The sequence below is a fragment of the Centropristis striata genome, chromosome 3 (assembly GCF_030273125.1).
Source record: "Centropristis striata isolate RG_2023a ecotype Rhode Island chromosome 3, C.striata_1.0, whole genome shotgun sequence".
In the NCBI taxonomy this organism is placed as follows: domain Eukaryota; kingdom Metazoa; phylum Chordata; class Actinopteri; order Perciformes; family Serranidae; genus Centropristis; species Centropristis striata.
Genome location: NC_081519.1, coordinates 42,218,555 through 42,244,219, shown reverse-complemented (window position 1 = coordinate 42,244,219; position 25,665 = coordinate 42,218,555). Strand labels below are relative to the sequence as shown.

The window sequence follows — 25,665 nt, the reverse complement described above, 5'->3', positions numbered from 1 at the left end:
CCAGTACCATAGTCAGGCGGCTTGGGACCAGATTTAAGAATAAAGGGGACACGGCGGACAAAAGCACCACATTTTTTCCACGTACTCTCTATCACCATAGGTTTCAATTTTTGGTAGGAGCCACTTCATCAAGATTGTGGATCGGAGATGGCACCCATATAAAGTCTATGAGAACCAATATATCTTCCAATCCACATAAAAGGTCAATCTTGGTGTCAAAATATTCATTTTCTGGGTCAAGGAATCATTTAAAGCTATTGAGAATATCACTAGAGATCTGACATGAGATTAAAGCGTTCCCTTGATTTTTTTTTTTTAGCAGTGTACATTGCAGCTACTCCGCTCTCTCCCGTGAACATAGATTCATTTTCAGCTCAGGATTCCCTGCTGCAGCACTTGAAGACCTACCAGTCTGGGTGAAAATGAACATATCTATTTGATCAAATAATTATCTAGTGATATTCTCAATAGCTTTAAATGATTCCTTGACACAGAAAAGGTATATTTTGACACCAAGATTGACCTTCTAATTGGCTTGGAAGATATAGAGTTTCTCATAGACTTTATATGGCTGCCATCTCCGATCCACAATCTTGATGCAGTGGCTCCTACCAAAAATTGAAACCTATAGTGATAGAGAGTACGTGGAAAAAATTTGGTACTTTTGTCCGACGTGTCCCCTTTATTTGGCCAAGCCGTCTGACTATCAGTGTTTCTATTTATTTCAACATTTTCTTTGAGCCCTATCTTGTTGGATCTGCTGAGCATTTCTCGAAATTGTTCAACAAAATGTGTTCACACTCGAAAACATCTTAGGATACAAATGTAGTTGCTGCACTGCAGGCTGAGCTTTTAATTCAATGTCAATGCCAGCTTGAACATGTCTAATGTGTTTCTCTTTGAATAATGCTCTGGTTTAATATTAATGCTAATGTAAAAGGCTGTGCAATTTCATGGAGGGAGAAAAACAAATTTTCCGCCTATAGCACTTAGAATTAGAAAATAATTTCTGATGGCGAGACTGTATTTACTGACTGTGGAGTCCAGATATGACATGAACATGAAGTGGGACTTTCACACTTCATTAAAACACATTTCAATGGCAAATACAATCTAAATATGTTCTGAATCAAGACGATCCCTTTGACAATTTAATATTTACACTTTTCTCACCCAAGTCTTGACTCACTTTGGCCTAAAATAAAACCTTTTATATGAACACATAGCAACAGTGGTTGTGTAAAATCCTTTACAAAAAATTACATGAATAAATGAACAAATTAATCTAGGAAAATGTCTTCAAGCACTTTTTCTCTCTGTTTTTTTTTTATAAATCAGAGTTTATAACAGTTTTAATGCAGAAAACCTTCAAATACCACAAGCTGTTGGAAATGTAACCCTTCATTTTACTTTCCCTCCTTTTTTAAGAGCGCTAATGAAGCTTTTATACATATAATCTGTTTAAGATGATAAAATTTTATATAAAATTGGAGGGAGTGAAGTTTAGATTTCCTCTCACGTGGTTTAAATGCACCATGGCCCGGTCGTATGCAGTGTGTACAGACTTGCGAACACTGGGCTTCTTGCCTTCCATTAAGCGCAGTTTGTCTACAGTGTCATCCAGCCCCATCGGCAGCAGTTTGTTCCGAGGGAGCCACTGCCTGAAAACCAAGAATTTTTCAAAGTGACCAACACTGCTCCGAATTGTTTGAAAATTCAGCATGAGGTTAAGCCTGCCTGTCTGAATCTTACCAAGTTCTTTTGGTGTCAAAGAAGAGCACTAAGAAGAGCTTTTCGCCTTCTTCCGTTTCTCTCCACTCGCCCAGTTTGAGCACCTCCACGGGAGGCACTGGAATGGGGATGCCGTTGTGAAGAAGCCCTTCCTGGGGCATGTCTGGGTCAACAATCTGTAACAATAAAATATGTCACTCAAAGTTGACTGAATTATCATGCCCCTCTATGGGATGCAATGAGGCTTTTTTTAAAATGTTGGCTCTGAGACTTTTCCACTGCATGGTACAGCAACTCCACTCACTTTTGCAACCAAGTGCTTTTTTGTTTTTTTCCCTGCAGATAGTTCCCGCTCAGCGACACTGAGATTCACTACTTATTGCTATGGCAACGCTGCATGTAACTGGCGTGATGTCATCTTCAGAGTGACACTTGATAAATCCTCTCATTGGCAACAATGTATTTATTCAACCTTTTTTTTAAACCAGGTAGGCCAATTGAGAATCACTTGACATTTGCAATGACAAAGGGAAATTAATACAAGAGACTAAGGCTCCGTTTACACGAGGACGCTCGCGGGTAAAAACGACAAAATATTTTATGGGAAGTGCCTTTCGTTTAGATGGTGACGGTGTTTCTGGGGCTTAAAAACGCAAAAATCTGAAACCACCTTCCAAAGTGGAAAAGTTGAATCCGCTCCGCCGTAGCGTGTCGTCTACACTGACAAGACACAAAACTCTGATCTGATCTGCTCACGTCACGTATGTGTTTACGTCACATACATGCTCCAGTACAGGAAATAAACAAACGTGGGATTATTTCCATGGTGGGACCTTCAAGCTGCTCTGGCAGCTCTAATAAACTTACAGGAGTCTTTCCACCAAATGTACAGGATATGTACAGATAGTATAGGAAACACATTGAATGAGAAGGTGTGTCCAAACTTTTGGCCTGTACTGTATTTTTTAATAAATAGCATACTGTGACACCGGCATCACTGCTTCATTAACTCAACCTTCCAGTATCGGCTCAGCGTGCTTGGAACCTCGACTGAGGTGATACCAAAAAAGTACCAGGTTCATGGTACTATCCATAACTTTTTCTTGTGGAAAAAAACAAAACAAAAAACGATTCACGTTGAACAGTGCTGTACCATGCAGTGGAAATGTAGCATTAGTATATATATATATATACACTACCGGTCAAAAGTTTTAGAACACCCCAATTTTTCCAGTTTTTTATTGAAATTCAAGCAGTTCAAGTCAAATGAACAGCTTGAAAGGGTACAAAGGTAAGTGGTGAACTGCCAGAGGTAAATAAAAAAAGGTAAGCTTAACCAAAACTGGAAAATAATGTACATTTCAGAATTATACAAGTAGGCCTTTTTCAGGGAACAAGAAATGGGTTAACAACTTAACTCTATGGAGTCTTGGGCTATTTTGTCCATTTTTGAATTCTTTTCATGTCTTTGTAAGTCATTTTGTGTCTTTTTTTTGTCATTTTGTGTCTTTTGGTGTCTTTTTTGTCATTTTGTGTCTTTTTTTGGTCATTTTGTGTCTTTTTTTAGTCCTTTGGTCCAACATAAAATGTGATTTTGAATCTTTTTTTTACTTTCAAAAAACTATCATGCTCAATAAAGAATTTTAAATGTTGCAAATGTGCATTAATTTCAGAGTACACTGAGACATTAAACTGCATCATTTTCAATTAAATTCTGGACAAGTTGGTGTGTTCTAAAACTTTTGACCAGTAGTGTATATATATATATATATATATATATCATAAACTGCAAGATGAAACAGGTCCTCACCATGGCTGGGTATGATGGATATCCTCTGCATTTGGCCCAAACTAGGTCGAGAGGTCCGAGCTCGGTCTCACTATCTAAAGACAGAAGTGTAGACTGTCCTGTGAACAGGATATTCCAATACATCCAATTAATTTGTATTCGGGACACCTGTTGAGCCCAGACTGAAAATTATATGAAACTATATTGCTCATGAAAAGTCTTGTGTGCAGAATCTTAAATTACGTATCCGATAAACACACAGAAACTGAACTGGGGCATTTCACTGTATTTTGATTGCCTTCTCATGTTACACACCAGACCCACAGATGTCTCCATTCTCACTGTTGGGAACTTTTGCCAATGCAGGTTTGCCACGACTTCGTTTGGGTGGAGAGACACTACAGCTGTAAACAAGAGGAGAGAAAAGCAGGAGAGGCGGAGAGTTTACATTCATGGAGGAACTTGAGCAACAATTCAATGGCTGAGAATGTTGAAGGAAATGGGCCTCCTGCAAGATGCCACTAAAACACATTAGTTAGGTTAAAAAAATGAATATTAGTGGTTCAAGCCAAGGTTATTATAGTACGGAAGCCCTGAACCGCAAGTGAAAAATTTTTTTTTTTGAGATGTTATCTTGTTATTTCGAGATAATATCTCATTATTTCGAGATAATACACATGTGTAAAAAAAAAAAAAAATCTTCCAAAATTTTTTTTTCTTCAGATATTATCTCATTATTTCGAGATAATATCTCGTAATTTTGTGTGCTTGCAAAAGCACACTAATTGTTATTCCGTGGGCTTATTAGTGCCACGGCTGAGCAGCGAGGCACGAGGCATCTCTTATTATTGCTCATGTTTATTATTTATTATAGATTATTCTTCCGTAAAAACTTTGGCGCGTAACTAGTCCCACAGCTTTGAGAAATCGCAAAAAGTAAAAACGTCAAAAGTTGCGCCCTAATCGGGAATCGTGTGGAATGACTTTTATTAGCGATCGGCGTGCACGTTTTCGCACAACGTGCACAAACGTGCACTTTTCGGCCCATCCGGAACGCATTGCGCAAACTTTGGGGCCTCACCATTCGCAAACCGTTGCTCGTAAAATTCCGAACCGATTTAGAAAGTTGTAGGGCCTGAATTTAACTCTAGTCCTGTGAAATTTCAGAGAGATTGCACGTATAGTTTTCGCACGAAGTGCGAAAACATTTCCATTTTTCCAAACTAATGGGGACGGCGATTTTCCCATGTGTGTGTATTGCGCGGAATGTTCAGAATCTAGACTGGTGATGTCATCAAGCAGAGTGTAGAGGCAGAGAAGGAGTTGTCACAAAATAAATTTGAAAACTGCGCTCCAGGCCGCAAATTTCACTCTACAGAAATAATTTATACATAGAAACGTAGGAAAATTTGTGGTCTCACTCACAATCCTCTGGTAAAGCTGTCAGAGTTTTAGTTTGGGCGCAGGACACAGAGAAGTGCCACCAAAACGCAACAACTTCCCCATTGAGTCCCATATTAAAAACACAGGCGGATTTTTGAAATAATCAGATTTAAGAGTTTTTTTAGATCGCTCTAACAAAGCTATTTTTTAATTTTTCTTAAAAAAAAATATATGTAGACGTTCAGGAAGAACTCAGGACGCTCAAAGTGAAGTCGGATCAGTGATAGGTATTATGGTTTTGCCGAAAATGCTTTCTGTTCGAGGCCAGAATTTTCAGTTTGTCCACCTCTGGCTGCTCACTTTAGCAAAGCATTGTCAGTGACAGTTAGTTTCTGTTGATTGCTCTGCTCTGATTGGTCGACTCCACCTGGCCACGTGGTTGCTTAGCTACCAAAGCCCCCCCCCCCCCCTCCCTCTCCCCTCCTCCAACACAGACATTTTAACTGAAAACAGTTAACTCTTTTAACTTGACCATACATTGTCCAATCTGCCTCAAACTTGTCATACATGATGATGGCTCATCACTGATTGTCTTCATAACAATATTTCATAAATTCCCGCCCCTTTTGATTAGCCACGCCCCCTTTTACTAACTAGTGAACCGTTTGTCCTACAGACTTGTATGAGATGTCTGTGAACTCAGGACAGAGCCCCTGTTTTACTGGTGATTGAAGCCACGCCCCTTTTTAGTAGCCACGCCCCTTTTTACTAACTAGTGAACCGTTTGTGCTACAGCCTTGTATGAGGTGTCTGTGAACTCAGGACGGAGCCCCTGTTTTACTGGTGATTGAAGGCACGCCCCCTTGAGTAGCCACGCCCCTTTTTACTAACTTGTGAACCGTTTGTCGTACAGACTCGTATGAGGTGTCTGTGAACTCAGAACAGACTCCCTGTGTGAATGGTGATTAAAGCCACGCCCCCTTTGAGTAGCCACGCCCCTTTTTACTAATTACTGAACCGTTTGTCCTACAAACTTGTATGAGGTGTCTGTGAACTCAGGACAGAGTCCCTGTTTAACTGCTGATTTAAACCACGAGAATCATCCGGCAGTAGTCCCGTGGCACTCCAAAATTTCCCTGGAATTTTGTTTCTAGTGTCTTATTCTTATTCTTCCGTTTCTTCCGTGGTGTTTTTTCGGTCGACTACTCCTCCCAGAGTTTTGGTCACACATGCACAAAAAAGGTATCAAATTGACCGGCTTGCCCATGACAAGTGTGCTATGACTTTTCTAAGGGTTTCGACATACGGTTTTCAAATTATTGGGCAAAAACACGTCAAAAAATCCCCCCAATGTAACCCTATGGAGAGTCTAGAGTGGAGAAGTCATCAAACAGAGTGTAGAGGGAGAGAAAGAATTGTCAAAAAATAAATTTGAAAACTGTGCTCCAGGCCGCAAATTTCACTCTACAGAAATAATTTATACATAGAAACGTAGGAAAATTTGTCCTCTCACTCACAATCCTCTGGTAAAGCTGTCAGAGTTATAGTTTGGGCGCAGGACGCACAGATGCTCAAACAAAATGCACCAACTGCCGCATCGGCTCCCATATTAAAAATGAAAGAAGATTTCTCAAAAAAAAAATTTAACAGTTTTTTAAAATCGCTCTAACAAAGCTATTTTTTCATTTTTCTTAAAAAAAAACATATGGAGATGTTCAGGAAGAACTCAGGACGCTCAAAGTAAAGTCGGATCAATGATAGGTATTATGGTTTTGCCGAAAATGCTTTCTGTTCGAGGCCAGAATTTCAAGTTTGTCCACCTCTGTCTGCGGAACTCTCTCCAACAGCAGTTAATTTCAGTTGATTGCTCTGCTCTGATTGGTCGACTCCACCTGGCCACGTGGTTGCTTAGCTACCAAAGCCCCCCCTCCCCCCTCCCTCCTCCAACACAGACATTCTAACTGATAACTGTCAGTTTACTCTAAGTAAACAGACTTCATAAAACATGAGACCTTATAACTTGACCATACATTGTCCAATCTTCCTCAAACTTGCCAAGCATGATGATGGTTCATCACTGACCACTTATACATAACAATATTTCATAAATTCCCGCCCTTTTTGATTAGCCACGCCCCCTTTCATAACTAATGAACCGTTTGTCCTAGAAACTTGTATAAGGTGTCAGATTACTCGGCATGAAGTCCCTGTTTAACTGGTGGTTGATAACCCCGCCCCTTTTGATTAGCCACGCCCCCTTTCATAACTAATGAACCGTTTCTCCTAGATACTTGTATGAGGTGTCTGTGAACTCAGGACAGAGTCCCTTTTTAACTGCTGATTCAAGCCACGCCCCCTTTGAGTGACCACGCCCCCTTTTACTAACTTGTGAACCGTTTGTCCTACAGACTTGTATGAGGTATCTGTGAACTCAGGACAGAGTCCTAGTTTGAGTGTTGATTTGAGCCACGAGAATGATGGTCCAGAGGCAAGCACACAATCAAAATTTCTTTAGACATTTTCTAGTTACGAGATAATATCTCGTTATTTCAAGATAATATCTCGTTATTTTGAGATAATACACATATGTAAAAAAAAAAATATATATTTTTTTTTACATATGTGTATTATCTCGAAATAATGAGATATTATCTTGAAATAACGAGATATGATCTCGAAATAACAAGATAACATCTCAAAAAAAATTTTCTTCACTTGCGGTTCAGGGCTTCCGTATTATAGTTAACAAAAACTAACAAAATAACGAAAACTAAAATTGAAAAAACATTTTCGTTAACTGAAATAAAAATAAAAACAAGAGTTTTTTAAAAAACGATAACTAACTGAAACTGTATTTTGTGGTTACAAAACTAACTGAAATTATCGTGAAAATGTCCTTCGTTTTCGTCTTTGTCAACTTTTTTCATACATAATTCAGTGTTTCTATTTCAGCATGCAGGAACACATGGTAAATATGTTTACTGAGACTGGGATGTCTACACTCCAACCAAAATACAAAACACCCCGAACTGTAAGAGTTAGTAACCTTATTGGGGCTGAGATGATAAACCAAAGGAAATAAAGGCACATACCCATTACAAAAAAACTAAAACTAACACTAAAACTAATACAAACTAAACTAAAACTAAGCATTTTCAAAAACTAAAAACTAAAACTAGCAAACTCACTCTAAAAACTAACTAAAACTAACTGAATTTGAAAACAAAAATTCACAACGAAAGTAAAACTAAAACTAATGAAAAATCCAAAACTATTATAACCTTGGTTCAAGCATTGGGCCCATTGCCTCTCTGACTGCATACTCACTTTAGTTTTTGGTCGTCATCATCATGGTCTGCAGATGTGTGCTTTCCATTGGTCAGGCCTGGTGAAAACACAAATAATATAGTGACAAATATGGGCCTTTTAGAGGCTCTCGCTGTCAAGTCAAGTCAAAGTTTATTTATAGAGCACATTTAAAAACAACCTCAGTTGACCAAAGTGCTGCACAGTTATTAAAATAGAATACATCATACACAACTGGGTATAAATATAAACAATAAAAGAATAAAATACTAAAAACAGTAAAAACAATAGAATAAAATAGTAATAAAAACTCAATCCAAAATAGAGTTAGAGATACAAAAGACAAATAAAAGGGTAAAAAAAAATCGCTGTAATCCAGTGATTTATTGTGTCCTTACCTCCTTCTCGGGGTGATAGAGGCAGTTTGTCTGCTTCGCTCTCTGAGCTGGGGCCTCTAGACCTCAGGTGGTGTGAGGAGGGGGAGGGAGGTGTCGGGGAGGCGTTTGGCGTGGGAGGTAAGGTGGTGATGTTGGTCACGCTGGGTGAGTTTGGGCTATCTAACCCGTTTGTTTTACCCTCAGACGCTTTCCCGTTCTGCTGCGGCGGGGACTTGTTCTTTGCCATTCGCACCCCGTTTTTAGCTTTCTTAAACAGAACAGATGTGCGACGGCCGACTCCGACCAGAGGCAGAGTGGGAGGAGTTCCCAGAGGAGTGACCTCGTGAACCGCCTCCGGCTGTGAAGATGGCGTTTCACCAACTTCTGCCTCGTCTTCACCTTGGCTCTTGCTTCCACTGCGGGAGGATCTCTGGCGCTTGTAGGAGCGCCCGGGAGACCGTCGCCCTCCTGGTACGATGCCCAGGACGGGAGGCTCCAGAGGAGCATCTCCGGGCAGAGGCGACGACACCGGGCAGGTGAGTTCTAGCACAGGTGGAGAGTCATCTGGAGCCAATGAGAAATGTGTTTAGGATCATAAATACCACTGAAATGATAAGTTAGTCAATCTTAAGTCATTTTTTATCTACAGCAGGGGTGTCAAACTCTAATACACTCAGGGTTTGTACGGGTGCTTGAAATCCTTGAAAATGCTTGAATTTAAATGTTGTATTTTCAAGGTTTAAGAAGTGCTTTGGTTTTGGATAAAGTGCTTGTAAATGCTTGAAATTCTTACTGTATTTCTCTTGCAATCTGACTATATCCATCTATAGATCATCACCCCTGACTATAGATCAGGGGTGTCAAACTCAAATACACAATGGGCCAAAAATTAAAACTTGAATAAAATCGTGGTGTGCCAACATTGAACAAATAAACCTTTTAATATATACCAAACATGTTTTTCTTTAACATTAAATATGGAACCAGCAACGCTTATAAACACAAAATTTTGTGTCTTTTTTTAGTCATTTTGTGTCTTTTTTTGGTCATTTTGTGCCTTTTTGGTCATTTTGTGTCTTTTTTGGTCAATTTGTGTAATTTTTTGGTAATTTTGTGTCTTTTTTGGTCATTTTGTGTCTTTTTTGGTCATTTTGTGTCTTTTTTTAGTCATTTTGTATCTTTTTTTAGTCATTTTGTGTCTTTTTTTGGTCATTTTGTATCTTTTTTAGTCATTTTGTATCTTTTTTTGTCATTTTGTGTCTTTTTTTTGGTAATTTTGTGTCTTTTTTTAGTCATTTTGTGTCTTTTTTTGGTAATTTTGTGCCTTTTTGGTAATTTTGTGTCTTTTAGCGCAGGGGTGTCAAACTCAAATAAACAATGGGCCAAAAATTTAAAACTTCAATAAAATCGCGGGCCGACATTGAACCAATAAACCTTTTAATATAAACCAAACATGTTTTGCTTTAACATTAAATATGGAACCAGCAACGCTTATAAACATACAATATATAACTAAATAGTGCAGACATGCAAAATCAAATTTCAAATAAAAAAACCCATCAATGTCATTAATTTATTAAATTAAAATGAAATAAAAATCGTATGCCTCTTTTCTATTTGCATCCTTCTGATTTAAATATCAAAATAAAGTTTTTCAACAGGTTAATACATTTAAAAATAAAATGACAATAATGAATCTAGTATTAGTGGTAAATGCGCCGTATAATACCGGCGGGTCAGCTTTTATAGTACAATAATATAATAATTTGGTATTGCCTCGCGGGCCAAATAAAATTACACTGCGGGCCAAATTTTGACACCCCTGCTCTACAGGGTTCATTTTCCAGGCCTGTACAGCTGTTGTAAATTACAGTTATATACAGTATACTTATAATTTAACTCCTTTATCACATTCTATTTGGTGACAAACTACAACAAAGTTTCATGTTTCAAATGTGTCATCTGTTAAATTTCAAGCAGTTTCAAGTAGGGCTGGGCGATATGGCCCTAAAAGAATATCACGATGTTTCAGGCTATTTATGCGATAACGATATTCTTGACGATGTTACCAAATACTTAAAAATATATAGAAAATATGATTTTTTTAATCTGTATAAATAAATAAAAATCTAAAATGTAGTTTGAAGTGCAAATCTCAACAGTTGCCAAATACAAAAAATGTACTCTTGACTCTTGAGTATGAGCAAATAATAAAAATAACCATTTAGGGGTTTCGGGGGCATATTTTCATGACATTTTGTAAAGGAGAATAAAGGTTATTGTATGTTTTATTTAAGGCATCTTATTTTGACAGTCTTCTTGTAAGTTCTGTGGTGGATTCTGTTAACACACTGTGCTCTTATTTTGAAAGCTGCATGTGTTTAGTGACAGGGAGTAAGTAGCTTTTTGTGATTAAAACAACTTTAACCACTACATCAAGAAGTAGGAACGTTGCCAATATCATGATATGCATTTTTTTTAACCATTAAAAAAATATACCGATATTATCGTGAACGATACGATATGGCACACCCCTAGTTTCAAGCACTTTTCACACACTTGAATTTGAATGTGTGTTTTCAAGGATTTGCAGCATCCGTAGGAAAAAAACCAGCAGATTAATCCATAATGAAAATTTGTGTCAGTTAAAACTCTATCAATAATGTATTAACAGTTCCAACATTAAATACAGCAGTGCTGTAAAGTATAGTAAAATACAGTAAAATATCTTTTACCTGTCACAGAGTTTGACACGGCTGTCAAAGGTCCATTATCAACATTTTTCTTCTTTTTCTTGTCCTTCTCTTCTTCTTCTTCCTCCTCCTCCTCTTCTTCCTCCTCCTCTTTTCCTTCGTCCTCCTTGCCGTTGCCGTTCACAGACTGAGAGTTTTGCTGCTGCTGGTTCATCTTCTGTCTCAGAGTGTTGATCTCTCGGCGCAGCAGCCTGATGCGTTTGGTTCGACCGCCACTGGTCCTCATGGACGCCACCACGTCCAGTTTGTCCAGTAAGGCCTTCAGCTGCTCCTCTGTGGTTAGGTGGAGTCTGTTCTCTGGGTCCAACAGAGAGTCCACTGGAGAGGATCAGGGGAGACATGAAACAATGAAGAACAGATGAGGCATGAAGGTTACGATCATGAAGAAATAGCTAGTTCACACCAAGGTTATAATAGTTTTAGATTTTTCATTAGTTTTAGTTTTAATTTCGTTGCGAATTTTTGTTTTCAAATTCAGTTAGTTTTTTTTTTTTTTTACATTTTTTTATTTTATTTTGTGAGAGCATTATCATACAGTGCTTACTTTCAGACAATATACAATAGTATTTCTGCCTCTCACAATCAAGGTTTTTTGTTTACAAAACAAGAAACAAGATACAGAAAGTTAAGCGTATTACATTTGAGAACTTTGAACAAACTGGGAAAGGTAGACAAAAGTAAAAAAGCAAATAGAAAAAAGAAAAAGAAATGATCCACCATGGAGTTTCAAAATGAAATATAAGTAATACAAACTAATCGTTAGACCCAATAAAACATAGTACAATGTTACAGTACAAAATAGCATTACAGGGTCATCCTTACAGTACTTCTGTCTGTTCCAGATTAACATATTCAAATTCAGTTAGTTTTAGTTAGTTTTTAGAGTGAGTTTTCTAGTTTTGGTTTAGTTTTTATTTTTTGAAAATGCTTAGTTTTAGTTTAGGTTTTATTAGTTTTAGTTTTTTTTGTAATGGGCTATATGTTGGGTGCCAGATTCAAATAGATCATAATAAATTTTGCCTTTATTTCCTTTGGTTTATCCATCTCAGCCCCAATAAGGTTATTAACTCTTACAGTTCTGGGTGTTTTGAATTTTGGTTCTAGTTCCCAGTCTCAGTAAACATATTCACCATGTGTTGCATGTTCAAATAGAAACACTGAATTATGAATGAAAAAAGTTGACAAAAACGAAAACTAAGGACATTTTCACTTTAATTTTAGTTAGTTTTAGTTAGTTTTGTAACCACACAATACAGTTTCAGTTAGTTATAGTTTTTTAAAAAACTCTAGTTTTTATTTTTATTTCAGTTAACGAAAATGTTTTTTCAATTCTAGTTTTCGTTATTTCGTTTAGTTTTCGTTAACTATAATAACCTTGGTTCACACACACATTCACACTGGTGTTAGAGGCTACCAGGGCACACTGGTGCCACCTGCCACCAGTGGGAATTCATTCATACACCGATGAACGCAGCATCGGGAACAATTTGGGGTTGAGTATAGGGGTGTGTCATATCGTATCGTTCACGATAATATCGGTATTTGTTTTTTTTATGGTTAAAAAAAATGCATATCATGATATTGGCAACGTTCCTACTTCTTGATGTTGTGGCGTAAGGTTGAGTGTCACCAGTCAGTCAAGCTTTCAAAATAAGAGCACAGTGTGTTAAGAGAATCCACCACAGAATTTACAAGAAGACTGTCAAAATAAGATGCCTTAAATAAAACATACAAGAACCTTTATTCTCATTTACAAAATGTCATTAAAATATTTCCCCGGAACCCCTAAATGGTTATTTTTATTATAAATATAAAATGATATTATTATTAAGAGTCAAGAGTAATTTTTTGGTATTTGGCAACTGTTGAGATTTGCACTTCAAACTAAATTTTAGATTTTTATTTATCTATACAGACTAAAAAAAAAATCATTTTCTATATCTTTTTATTTTTATTTCAGTTAACGAAAATGTTTTTTCAATTCTAGCTTTCGTTATTTCGCTAGTTTTCGTTAACTATAATAACCTTGGTTCACACTCTGAACTCACCGTCGTCCCACGTACAGTTGTAGAAGCCGTGTTTGTTGGGGGACTCGGGGAGGTGCATGCCGGTGCTGGGGTCCAGCCCGATGCTCTGGGACTGCCTGTGGGCGTGGCGGAGGACGGCCCCGCCCACCTCTCGGAGCTGTAAGGCTGCCTTGTGAAACATGGTGTCCTTGGAGTTGTACTTGAGGCAGTTGGAGATCATGAGGGTGAAGTCCTTCTCCAGGTCCGTGATAGAACAGTAGGCGTGGCCCTCCAGTTTGGTGCACATGGTGGAGAAGTCCATGGGTTGGGAGATAAACTCGAGGTAATCTGGGACCTCAGTGAATCATGAAAATAAGACTGTTAGCTGCGTCAAAGCCAAAGCTACACTACCGGTCAAAAGTTTTAGAACACCCCAATTTTTCCATTTTTTTATTGAAATTCAAGCAGTTCAAGTCAAATGAACAGCTTGAAAGGGTACAAAGGTAAGTGGTGAACTGCCAGAGGTAAATAAAAAAAGGTAAGCTTAACCAAAACTGAAAAATAATGTACATTTCAGAATTATACAAGTACTGGTAGGCCTTTTTCAGGGAAAGAAAGAAAGAAATGGGCTGACAACTTAACTCTATGGAGTCTTGGGCTAATTTGTCCATTTTTGAATTCTTTTCATGTCTTTGTAAGTCATTTTGTGTCTTTTTTTTGTCATTTTGTGTCTTTTTTTGTCATTTTGTGTCTTTTTTTGGTCATTTTGTGTCTTTTTGGTGCCTTTTTTTTGTCATTTTGTGTCTTTTTTTGGTCATTTTGTGTCTTTTTTTAAGTCATTTTGTGTCTTTTTTTAAGTCATTTTGTGTCTTTTTGTAATTTTGTCTTTTTTTGGTCATTTTGTGTCTTTTTTTTAGTCATTTTGTGTCTTTTGGTGTCTTTTTTTGGTCATTTTGTGTCTGTTTTTAGTCCTTTAGTCCAACATAAAATGTGATTTTGAATCTTTTTTTTTACTTTCAAAACACTATCATGCTCAATAAAGAATTTTAAATGTTGCAAATGTGCATTCATTTCAGAGTACACTGAGACATTAAACTGCATCATTTTCAATTAAATTCTGGAAAAATTGGAGTGTTCTAAAACTTTTGACCAGTAGTGTATGTAAAGTGTCTGCTGATTGTTTTGTGACGTCACCAACCTCTGATAGATTGACCGGCTGAGAGAATATTTTAGCTGTGTCCTTCTCCTGCAGCTGGTCTAAGGTGGAGCGCAGAAGCACCAACGCAGGGGTCAACTTCAACTCCAGAGCAGCCTGCTGGATTTTCATCTGCGGAGTGATGACGTAAACACACAGGGGAGAGGAGCGGAAATGCAAGGTCACTCTACAGCAGGGGTGTCAAACTCAAATACACAATGGGCCAAAATTTAAAACTTGAATAAAACATTGAAAAAATAAACCTTTTAATATATACCAAACATGTTTTGCTTTAACATTAAATATGGAACCAGCAACGCTTATAAACATACAATATATAACTAAATAGTGCAGACATGCAAAATCAAATTTCAAATAAAAAACACATCAATGTCATTAATTTATTAAATAAATATCGTATGCCTCTTTTCTATTTGCATCCTTCTGATTTAAATATCAAAATAAACTTTTTCAACAGGTTAATAAATTCTGCCTTTCTTTTCTCCATTTTTGGGAAGGGGTAGCTGGGAGACAGCTCTAGCTTGAGGTTGCTATGACGACTGTCACAGAGGAGCGTTTCTGGGTCCTGTCCTGATTGACGCGCCAAAACAACAGCAGGGCATTGTGGGATTTGTAGTATTAGCTGTAAATGCGCCGTACAATACCGGCGGGTCAGCTTTTATAGTACAATAATAATGTAATAATTTGGTATTGCCTCGCGGGTCAAATAAAATTTGCTAAAAACAAATGCTGAATGAAGCAGAGATTAAGGTTGCAGCCAACCATTATTTTGGGATACTTAACCCCCAAAATCCTTTTATCAGTCGTGCATATATCGATCTATCTCATACGAGAAAGAAAAAAAATCCTACATGAAACTGCTAACAACAAGGTCTGTGGATTATCTTAACTAACAGGATCATGATTTCTAAAAGAGCTCAAATTGAGTTTTTTTTTTCTTCTTTCTTTTCGTTATTTTTTCGAGAGAAAGCAGACATCTCTATGGCCGATTTCTCCAACACACTGCAGCTCATACCAGAACAATCTAGACTGATAAATAGGGAAGAAGGAAAATACATATTTTTGATTGTCCTTTTTGAGGCTTATTACCCATTTTGAATTGTACATATTTTTTTTTTCTTTTTACATTTATATTTTTAGAGACTCTTAAATGTTGCACTTACTGGAGAGCACTTTGAATTTCGTTGTACATGTGACAATGACAAATAAAGACCTATTCTATTCTATTCTATTCTATTCAGTAAAGGTAAAAACATTTCTAATAAAAAAATATATAAATTTGCTTATAAATACATCCAAGAATGTTTCAAATTAATTTTCCCACAATCAGCTGAGCTCATCTCTAATATGTACTGTGTGCTCATGAATGTCAGTATTTATGTGAGTCTTAAAAATACCCCAAATAAATAATAATAGCTTGTCTCACACAACTCACCTGTTCTCTCTTTAGCCTTTCTCTCTTGCGGATGAGTTCCACCAGAAGCCTGGCTCTCTCCAGGTCTTGCCTCAACTTCTGCCAGTATCGTAGCTCCTCTCTTGCAGCACACAGCTTCTCGTCAGGCTCCCTCTGAACACAAAAGGAACAAGCACAAAAACTTATGATTCAGCGTTAAAAACCACAATCACAATCAGTCTTTCCTCTAGCTTTGTGTGAGGAGACATTGTGGCACGCAAATCAAACTGTGCTGCAGGTTTCACTTTCATTAAAAAAGTTGATATATTAGTCCCCAAGTTCTCCAGCAAGAAAGAAAACCATAACGATCAGGCCACAGCCAAAGCTGTATAATGAAGATTTTTGTGATAAGGATCACAATTTCAATTTAAAAATTGCATACAATGAGTATTTTTTACGAAAATTAAATGTTTTTTTGTCACATAATTCAAGTTGGTATAAAAAAAAAAAAACTACCGTAAGGACATTATTGTTAAAATGGATGCTGTCACAAAGATGTATTTAACCTCAATCACTGTGGATGAATCTAACAGTAAATATTTTTAACCTGCATTTTATGGTTTAAACACAGTGAAACAGCTTAAGGCTTGGGTGTCAAACTCAAATACACAGTGGGCCAAAATTTTAAACTTGGACAAAGTCGCGGGCCAACATTGATATTTATTGAAAAAATTGACCTAAACAAGTTCAAACGAAATGGAACAAGCAAAGCTTGATATAACTTAATATTGCAAACATGCAAAATCGAATATCAAATAAAACAAACAAACACATCAATGGCATTCATTTCTTAAATAAAATGTAAATAAAAATCGTATGTCCCTTTATTTTATATGCGGCCTTCTTTAAATTTAAATTTAACAGTAATCTTTGTCCACAGGCTAAAAATAAATGTAAGAATAAAATAACAATAATAAACCAAATGACTAATAATAATATCCTTCAATGAATGTGCAGCCATTCAAGCCTTGGACTAGCAAGAAAAAGTGCATAAATAAACTTTAATTGTTGCTCAGTTTGCTACACACTGATCTACTGTGTTCAAGCCAAAACACCAGCAGAGCATTCTGGGATTTGTAGTATTATATTTTGGTATTTCCTCGCGGGCCAAATATAATTATACTGCGGGCCAAATTTGGCCCACGGGCCAGAGTTTGACACCTCTGGCTTAAGGCTTTCCCTGCCGTCATAAATCAATAAGTAATAGATTAAAACAAATATCCATAACTTTAACGTGCCACTGCCCTCTGCAGCAGAGAGCTGTGAAGGGTTGTGTGGACGTCGGCCATCTATTTGAATCAGCCGTTGGAAGTGTGATGTCTGGGCTTATGTTTGGGTTTCAGCGTGTGAGTTTACCAACATGGTGTGAACTGGTTTGATTCCAGTGACTCGGCTCAACAGACATTATTGGATCTGTGATACTCTCATGATTGTAAATGTAAATGTGCTTCTTTTAATCCTTTTTTATACTGCTCCACCACACAGATATATGGAAGTAAATCTGTGTCATCGGAGTTTGAAATAAAAAAGGACGTTGAATTTCTAGCACTGAATATTTATGCATTGAAATTATATATATTTTGTCCATTTTTGAATCATTTTCATGTGTTTTTGTGTCTTTTTTGTCATTTTGTGTCTTTTTTTGTCGTTTTGTGCCTTTTTTTAGTCATTTTGTGTCTTTTTTTTGGTCATTTTGTGTCTGTTTTTTGGTCATTTTGTGTCTTTTTTTGTTGTCATTTTGTGTCTTTTTTAGTCATTTTGTCCAAAAAATTCAACCTCAAAAAATTCAACCGCAACCTGAATTTTTTGAGGTTGAATTTTTTTGAGGTTGAATTTTTTTAGGTTGAATTTTTTTAGGTTGAATTTTTTGCGATTGAATTTTTTTTTAGGTTGAATTTTTTGTGGTTGAATTTTTTTTTAGGTTTCATTTTTTGTGGTTTCATTTTTTGAGGTTGAATTTTTAACGTTGAAAAACATTCAGATACATAATTTCAATGCATAAAAATATTCAGTGCTAGAAATTCAACATTTTTTTATTTCAAACTCCGATGACACAGATTTACTTCCATACAGATATATTCATTACGTCAAAATCAATTTGGATGCTAGCTTCAGGATAGTTTTTTCATCTTTATCATCTTTCTCCTCACCTGCTCGGCGGCCCTGTGGGTCTGTAGATGGGAATGAAGTCGGCGTATTAAAGGCATCCCGTTTCGTGACTGTCGTTTCAGTAACCAGTAGTTGTGCAGCCGCTGCATGAACTGATTCTTCCTCTGGACTTCAACTCCTGTGCAGATCTTGTTCAGCCTGTTGAGGTGCATCAATTATACATTAAATCTGTGTGGCAGTGCTAATAACGCCACTAACCTTACGGGAAGGTCATTTTAAAGTATCAATACATGTATAAAACACTGTCTTAATGCACTAGGTCAAAACCCACTTGGATTAGACAGTGTTTCCTACGGTGTCTAATCTAACACTATCTTTTATATTTTATTAAGGCTTGCTGTGTATGGGTGGTTGATGTGACGCTCAATTTTTGTGTTCCCAGTGACAAATATTACTAAAATTTGATAATATTTCATTAAAATTAATGTTTTAATATGCAGTTCATTCATTGCAAACAATGAGTATCGTTCTTCAACTATGCAAATATTCTGTTTTGAACATGACATTTGTCCACCGGTGCAACTGTCCTAGGTAGCATTACTTATCTTAAAACAACTGTAATTTAATGAAAAATTAATCTAAATACATAAAATACTTGAATGAATGTAATACGAGTGTTTACTTAATGAATCTAGAGGATATAAGTGTTAAGGTCCCTATGTAGAGTTATTATGTATTATGTAGAGCCAGCCTGCTCAGTAAAACCGCTTCAGATGATCCAGAACGCGGCGGCGCGTCTGGTCTACAACCAGCCAAAAAGGTCACATGTCACTCCGCTGTTCATTGAGCTCCACTGGCTACCTGTTGCAGCATCAAATTCAAATCTCTAATGCTGCCTACAAAGTTGTCTCCGGTACTGCTCCTACCTACCTGAACGCCCTGATTCAGACATATGCTACCTCACGACCGCTGCGCTCTTCCAATGAACGGCGCCTGGCTCTGCCCCCCGTTGGTCCAAGGCAATCCAGACTCTTTGCACTTCTTGTTCCCCGCTGGTGGAACACACTACCAGTTCCTACCAGAGCAGGGGCGTCCCTCTCTACCTTTAAAAAACTCCTGAAGACCCAGCTCTTCAGAGAGCATCTTCTCTCCTAGACCACATGATAAGTCTACTCCTCAAAGAATTGTCACTAGCACTAATAGCTCTTATTGCACTATACCTTGATTGTTTGCTTTTTACTCTTCCTGTAAGTCGCTTTGGATAAAAGCGTCTGCTAAATGACTAAATGTAAAATGTAAATGTAATTATGACACATTACATTTTGTCTGCAAAACTGGTGTCCTCCTGGAGCAACGGCATTATGTAGATATAAAACAGGCATTAATGTGACCACCCCGTTACTGAGAGGGGTCCTTCCAGAACCAGGAAGGACAGAAGAATCTCTGGAGCAGGTGGACTGCACACAAGATCACTTCTGTCTCAAATATTTTCATAATATTACTATTTCCGTGCAGTGTTGGAACTGGTCGTCTTAAGGTAGTCCTTTGGTACAACGCAGTTTAAGTATTGATCTGAATATTTTTATCAATTTACATTGATTGATCATTGAAAATAATGTAAATTGATAAAAAAAAATATTCATAACTAATATGCCTTGGGCTTATCTATCTTATCTGTCCAACATTCTCTGAATTAAATAATGACATTCTTTATTTTGTTGCACTGGTGGACAATATATGAAGAATTAGAAATGGACACATTCAGTTTTGAATTATTCACATATAAAGGGAATATAATTGTATGTCATTTGACATATATTTTTGAATTATTCTTTTTTTCACTTTGAATTTGAGTTCATGTCAACCACCCGTATGCAAATTTCCACCGTATGCAAACGTCCCACCTGTGAGAGGGGATCTGAGGCACGAGCAGCACAGGCACAGTGGAGCGACGCGTCGACCCGCCGGGCCTCTTGGTATTCTTCTTCTTCTGGCCCTTGGTACCCTTCTTGTTTGGCGGTGGCGGTGGGGGGCTCTGAGTGTAGGACCTCTGAGCCCGGTTCCCTCTGCCCCCCACCAGTCTCCCTTCAACGGACTCGTCTCCAGACCCGTCCCGCCGAGACCCGACTGGAGAATGATGCTCACAGAAAGCGGTCTTCTTCACGGAGAAGGTGGTCCCGTTGACGCCGGTCTCCCGGACCGGGTCTATCTTCATGAAGAGGCCGGCCTTCTGGGCGCAGGTGACATGAAATGCCCTGTAACAGTTGGCTTTGTGGCACTGAATGGACGCTCCTCGGCCTTTCTGCTTGCACAGGTAGCATGTGAGCTTCCAGCGAGCAGTCGGGATGTTTTTAACGCCCTCGACAGGCTCTAAAAACACTGTGTTGGCAAAGCACACCTCTGGGATCCATATGGCACAGACAACATGGGCCCAACGTCCATCGCTTGTCTGTTTGAAGGCACCTCCTCGGTTGGGACAGAGCACACAGTCTACAGGACGGGAGGGGGACTGCAGGCAGCAGCGGCACAGCCACTGACCCTCGGGGACGTAGGGCACGCCGTAACACTCCTGGTGGACGGCCAGATTGCAGATGTCACAAAACAGGATGACGTTACTGTTCAGACACTCGTCGTCGAGGCAGACGCAGCAGAAGGCGTCCTCGTCGACGGTGCTCTGGGACAGAGCCTGGCTGCGGGACTCCAGGATGGATTCCCTCTCCAGGCGGTCGATCAGCAGCTCAAAAGTGTCCGCTGAAACGGAGGCGTGGCCGTCAGACACCCTCTTCTGGTTCACCATCTCCAGCCAGGCCAGGTCCTCCTCGTCCATGTCGTACTCAGCCACGCTGTCCTGCTCCTCCATCGACTTCTCTATGTAGCGGTAGTAGGCTGCGGGGAGAGGAGACGCCTCTGAGGGGCAAACTGAAGTCAGCACTCGAAAGATGGGCTCGGGCAGAGGGGTTTGGTGGGATGGCTGCTGGAGGGAGTTAGTGGGTCCAGTGTGCTGCTGGGAGCTGGCCCGCTGGTTCTGGTGCGATGTATTTTTGCCACTTCTCCTGCTTTTACTGTTTGATGGTTTCCTCCACGATTTGGTTTTACTCTGCGTTTGTTCACTGTTCTCCTTGTTGCTGTTGCACTCAGCAATGTCCTGCGCCATCATCTCGTCCTCGGTGATAACCGGCAGAGGGTCCGTGATGTTAATCCGATGGAGCCTCCCTTCTAGGTCCACTTCCACTATTTTCTGTGCCTGAGCATATGTCAAAGTCTCCCTGGACGGAGAGAGCTGCAGTCTGTAGGGCGAGGGGGGGCGCAGCTGGCCGGATGACCCCCTGCCCCGTCCCCTCCCTCTGCCTCGACCCCGACCCATGTTGGCTCCGCTAACAAGTGTCTCACATTCCCACCTCCTCACCTTCCGCATGGGAGTTTACACCAGCTCCTTTACGGATAAAAAAGGAAGAAAATATATTTTAAATTCAATGCAAACAACACAGGGTCTCTTCATCAGGCAGACAGGAGGATGCTGAGTTACTACATAATAAACACTCCTTTATATTGAAATAGGCACTGAATAATAAATAGTTTTGTATACAGTACAGGCCAAAAGTTTGGACACACCTTCTCATTCAATGTTTTTCCTTTATTTTCATGACTATTTACATTGTAGATTCATCAAAACTATTAATGAACACATGTGGAATTATGTACTTAACAAAAAAGTGTGAAATAACTGAAAACATGTCTTATATTCTAGTAAGCAAAGGGTGGTTACTTTGAGGAATCTAAAATACAAGACATGTTTTCAGTTATTTCACACTTTTTTTGTTAAGTACATAATTCCACATGTGTTTATTCATAGTTTTGATGCCTTCAGTGAGAAACTACAATGTAAATAGTCATGAAAATAAAGAAAAACACATTGAATGAGATGGGTGTGTCCAAACTTTTGGCCTGTACTGTATATTAATAGTTTTCGAAATAGAAAAAAAGATAAATATTTGTACAATTCTTCTCTGGTATCAAGAGCTTTACCCTGCATTAAAAAAAAATATTAAGATTTGTTAAAACAAGTCCTGTGACTTTGTGCAATATTTAAGAAAAACTTAAGTAATTTGATGGTCAACGTTTCATATGATCATACAATTCAATATCCCTTTAAAGAAAAGTTACACAAATGTTTGTGTATGTTGCCAATTATAGTTAAAAATCAGTATTTTAAAAAATCTGAATTCATGGTTGGTGCATCTCTAGTATTTTTGTCAATACTGTATTGCGTATGTTATTTGTAGTCAATAACATATGTGAAATGTTGAATTATAAATTAACATCAGTTTGTAATGTTGATAGAGGATCGTTGTGTTATTTCAATTTTCATCCAATGTAATGCCATATAACAGTTTTAAAGGACATCACCATTTACACACTAATTAACTGGTCATTGTAAAGTCTAGTATATTGTTGTACTGTGACTCACAATGTATGTTTTTGAGTGAGTGTGCATATGTTAATATAGGCAAAGGATATTTTCAAAAAACCCAAATACATTATTAACAATAAATGATATAGTATTGCTTTTGTCAATAATTTGGTGACAAAATTCAGTTTTATTCTGCCTTCAGGACTTGTTTTATATTTATATTTATTATTATTATTATAATTATTATTATGCCTAGTTATTTACTGCTGCAAATATAAAGCCTGCCCTCTTCTTTTGCATTTTTTTGTAAGATTTGTTGTGTCTGTGTTGAGTTTTTCAACCCTGGACACACCAGTTACTGGGTAAAAGGGGGTCAACTGTGGTGCTGTTGTAATAAAAACACAGCCTGTTACCTCAAGTACTCCTGCTGCACAAACACAGCTACAGTAAATTGTACTGCTTGCATGTATGCGCCTCAGCTGTCTCTCCATTGGTCCAATCAGGAGTCGGTAAAATTCCCACATTTCCCCTCCGTCCAATCAAACGCCAGTATCCTCTATTTTTTTCCCTGTTGCTGTGCCTAGTTCGGTTGAAGAGCGCTAAATACCAACCCGAGTATCTAACATCTGTCAGCCATTTTAAGCGCACAACAGCAGAGACAACATTTGGATTGCAAGTTGATTAGCAGCCCAATTATACATGCCAACAGCAAACCAGAAAGCAGGCGCACTGTATGCACCGTGCCTAAATGCATAAATTACTTGCATGTATACATTAGATCACGACACTGCAAATGTGCAACGTTTCGGCTGCTGCTTTGTACTCTAGACCCCTGCAGAAAGATTGTCTGTCACTGATGTGATAACGTTGCTCGACCCGGACAAGACAAACAGAAGTGGTGTAACTAAAACGGCAGGTTGCCTTAGCAACGCTGAAAATGCTGAACACATCAGAGTGGTTTATTTACCTTGTGAAATCGTCCTCTGCAGTGCGCGTGCCAAACAGAATAACTGCACCTAGCTAAATGTCAGCTAGTGACAGACTACAACCAAGGCGGACATGCTAGCCGTTAGCTTAGCTTAGCTAGCCGGTAATTTCAGGAGCGACAGCGTCATCTTCAGCGCTCCGGTTCTCCGCGGTGACTCCGGTCAAACACGCAAACTCGACCCGGTTTCGTGGTTGTGATTTCAAGCTTTCAAACGATACTGGTCCCAGACTTAAGGGTGGCTAAATCCCGAAGATATCAAATTAATGTTCCTTGGATGAGGCTAAATATTCAGTCAAGATGGCTTGAAAAATACGCCCCTTCGGAAAAAAACACCTCAGCCAATTGTCGGTCGCCGCTTCACCTCGCGCTCAACGCGCATCGTGTTCTGATTGGTCGACGCGGTTAAGCGGATTCATCGAACTCTGTTTGGAGACTTCAAAAGAAAGAAGCGATGAGAAAAACAACGGGACATATATTGCGCGCCTTATGGCCTCATCTTTTCCCATAGACCCCATATTGTACCTGTTATACACCTGCTATATCCAGGAAACATTGTAATTCAAACAACTAAATATCCAAATGTAATAACGACATAGTAAAAATACAATAATATTCAAATACTAATTGCTTTGTGTGCAATGTTTTCAATCATACAATAGTGAGGGTAATATATAGTATTCTACAAATACATGAATCTGACTCACTAGTAATATTTTTTATTTGCCCCACTGTTTAATCATGCCTGTAATTTCTGTAAAAAGTCATTATTTCCTGGAAACCTAAAGAAAAGAAGAAGCTCACAGTGGACTTTGAGTTTGAATTGTTTTGTCAAACTGCTATTTCCAAACATCAAGAATAAATGTTCTCGTTTGTTGAGATGCAAGCTCAGTAGCAAAAGTAATTTAATCGATAGTTTTTGTCAGCCTTTATGTCAATGTTGTCCTTGTTAGGACTGTTGTGGACCTAACTCAAGGTCCACTTACTGTTATTGTCTATTCTGCATCTTTGAGTGGAAGAATGAACTTCCATTAATAAACTTTTCATCCAACAAAGATGAGAAGTTCTAAAAATGTTAGCTAGTGACATAGCAACACATAAATCTCCATGATTTGGGAGATGCTGAATATGTATAAAAAAATAAATAAATAAATAAATATATATTTTTTTTATTTTTTATTTTTTCCTGCCTAACATTAGTCAAGATTTCTAAACTCTGAAAAAAAGTGAAGTCTGAGTGCAAAACCCCTACAGCCTACAGTCAGAATACGCTAACTGGAATTTACACTTTAGTAACATGTGTAAATATACCTTCTGTTTATGCTTTTTTCTAACCTTTTATTGGTTTGTCTCTCTTTCTTTGTCTCTAGCTTGACCTGTTTATAACATACACACAGAGTCTCTGCTGGTTTGTCTCTGCATGTCTGCACTGAGAGGCTTTTCATAAACCAAGTCACATTTATGAGCTTACTTCACTTATAGCATTGATTTAGCATGATTCTCCCCTTTAGTACATTACATCAGAGGAGAAAATTTTAATTCTGCAATTACAGACAAATAAAAATAACACAAAATAGATATAATTATAAACAATAATGCATAATGTTAACTAATAGCCTATTTGAATGATTCAGTCTTTTTTTAAAACAACATTATGACCATAATCTGAGGAGATGTAATATCTGTTAAATTAATAGACTTACTGTGTAATTAACCCAGTATTTCTACACGTGCCTGTGACCCAGGATTATATATCATTCACGCAAATTCTTTGTACTTCCATCAGCTGAGTCGACAAAAATGACTCCATTAGAATAAGTGTAGCTAATCTTTTGAACTTCTGGTTCCACTTCTGCTAGATTTGACAGTAATGTTGTAGGTTTGAGACCCATCAAGGCCAACAATGATTTCAACTTAATTAAGTTCATCCACTGGCACAAGTAGATGCACTTACATCATATTGCCAATGCTGAGGTACTATATTTTCACCATGCCAGCAGGCTTTTGTTGAAATTCTACTTTATAGTCTTGCACAGATGTACTGTTCACTGGCTGACTCAGTTGTTTAGGTCAAACAGAAGTTCACAATCATTCTTTCAGCCAAGGACCTCTGACCAGATAGAGAATATATTAAGTAAGTATAAGT

The 25,665-nt window shown here is 38.1% G+C and overlaps 1 protein-coding gene across 2 annotated transcripts; it reads right to left on the bottom strand.

The window, feature by feature from the left end:
* Positions 1-672: 672 nt before the first annotated feature.
* brpf3a (bromodomain and PHD finger containing, 3a) lies at positions 673-23,980 on the bottom strand. Of its 2 annotated transcripts, none has more exons than XM_059328726.1 (13): positions 23,502-23,980; positions 20,028-21,556; positions 18,165-18,321; positions 15,997-16,128; positions 14,544-14,672; positions 13,388-13,700; positions 11,322-11,657; positions 8,608-9,150; positions 8,231-8,288; positions 3,836-3,924; positions 3,542-3,639; positions 1,753-1,907; positions 673-1,661 (listed from the first exon to the last, which is right to left on the bottom strand). In XM_059328726.1, exons 2-13 carry the CDS (start codon positions 21,536-21,538, stop codon positions 1,478-1,480), a joined length of 3,705 nt encoding a protein of 1,234 aa, XP_059184709.1. In that variant the 5' UTR covers positions 21,539-21,556; positions 23,502-23,980; the 3' UTR covers positions 673-1,477. The 2 variants fall into 2 exon arrangements, with proteins under 2 accessions (XP_059184709.1, XP_059184710.1); XM_059328727.1 differs by having other exon boundaries at positions 3,542-3,615; positions 23,502-23,979.
* Positions 23,981-25,665: the final 1,685 nt, after the last annotated feature.

Coding starts and splice junctions, on each gene's coding strand:
- brpf3a (XM_059328726.1), bottom strand. CDS start 21,538: ATGCGGAAGGTGAGGAGGTGGGAATGTGAGACACTTGTTAGCGGAGCC. Junction 16,129..18,164: donor CCCACAGGGCCGCCGAGCAG/GTGAGGAGAAAG, acceptor TTTTGTGTTCAG/AGGGAGCCTGACGAGAAGCT. Junction 14,673..15,996: donor AAAGGCTAAAGAGAGAACAG/GTGAGTTGTGTG, acceptor ATCACTCCGCAG/ATGAAAATCCAGCAGGCTGC.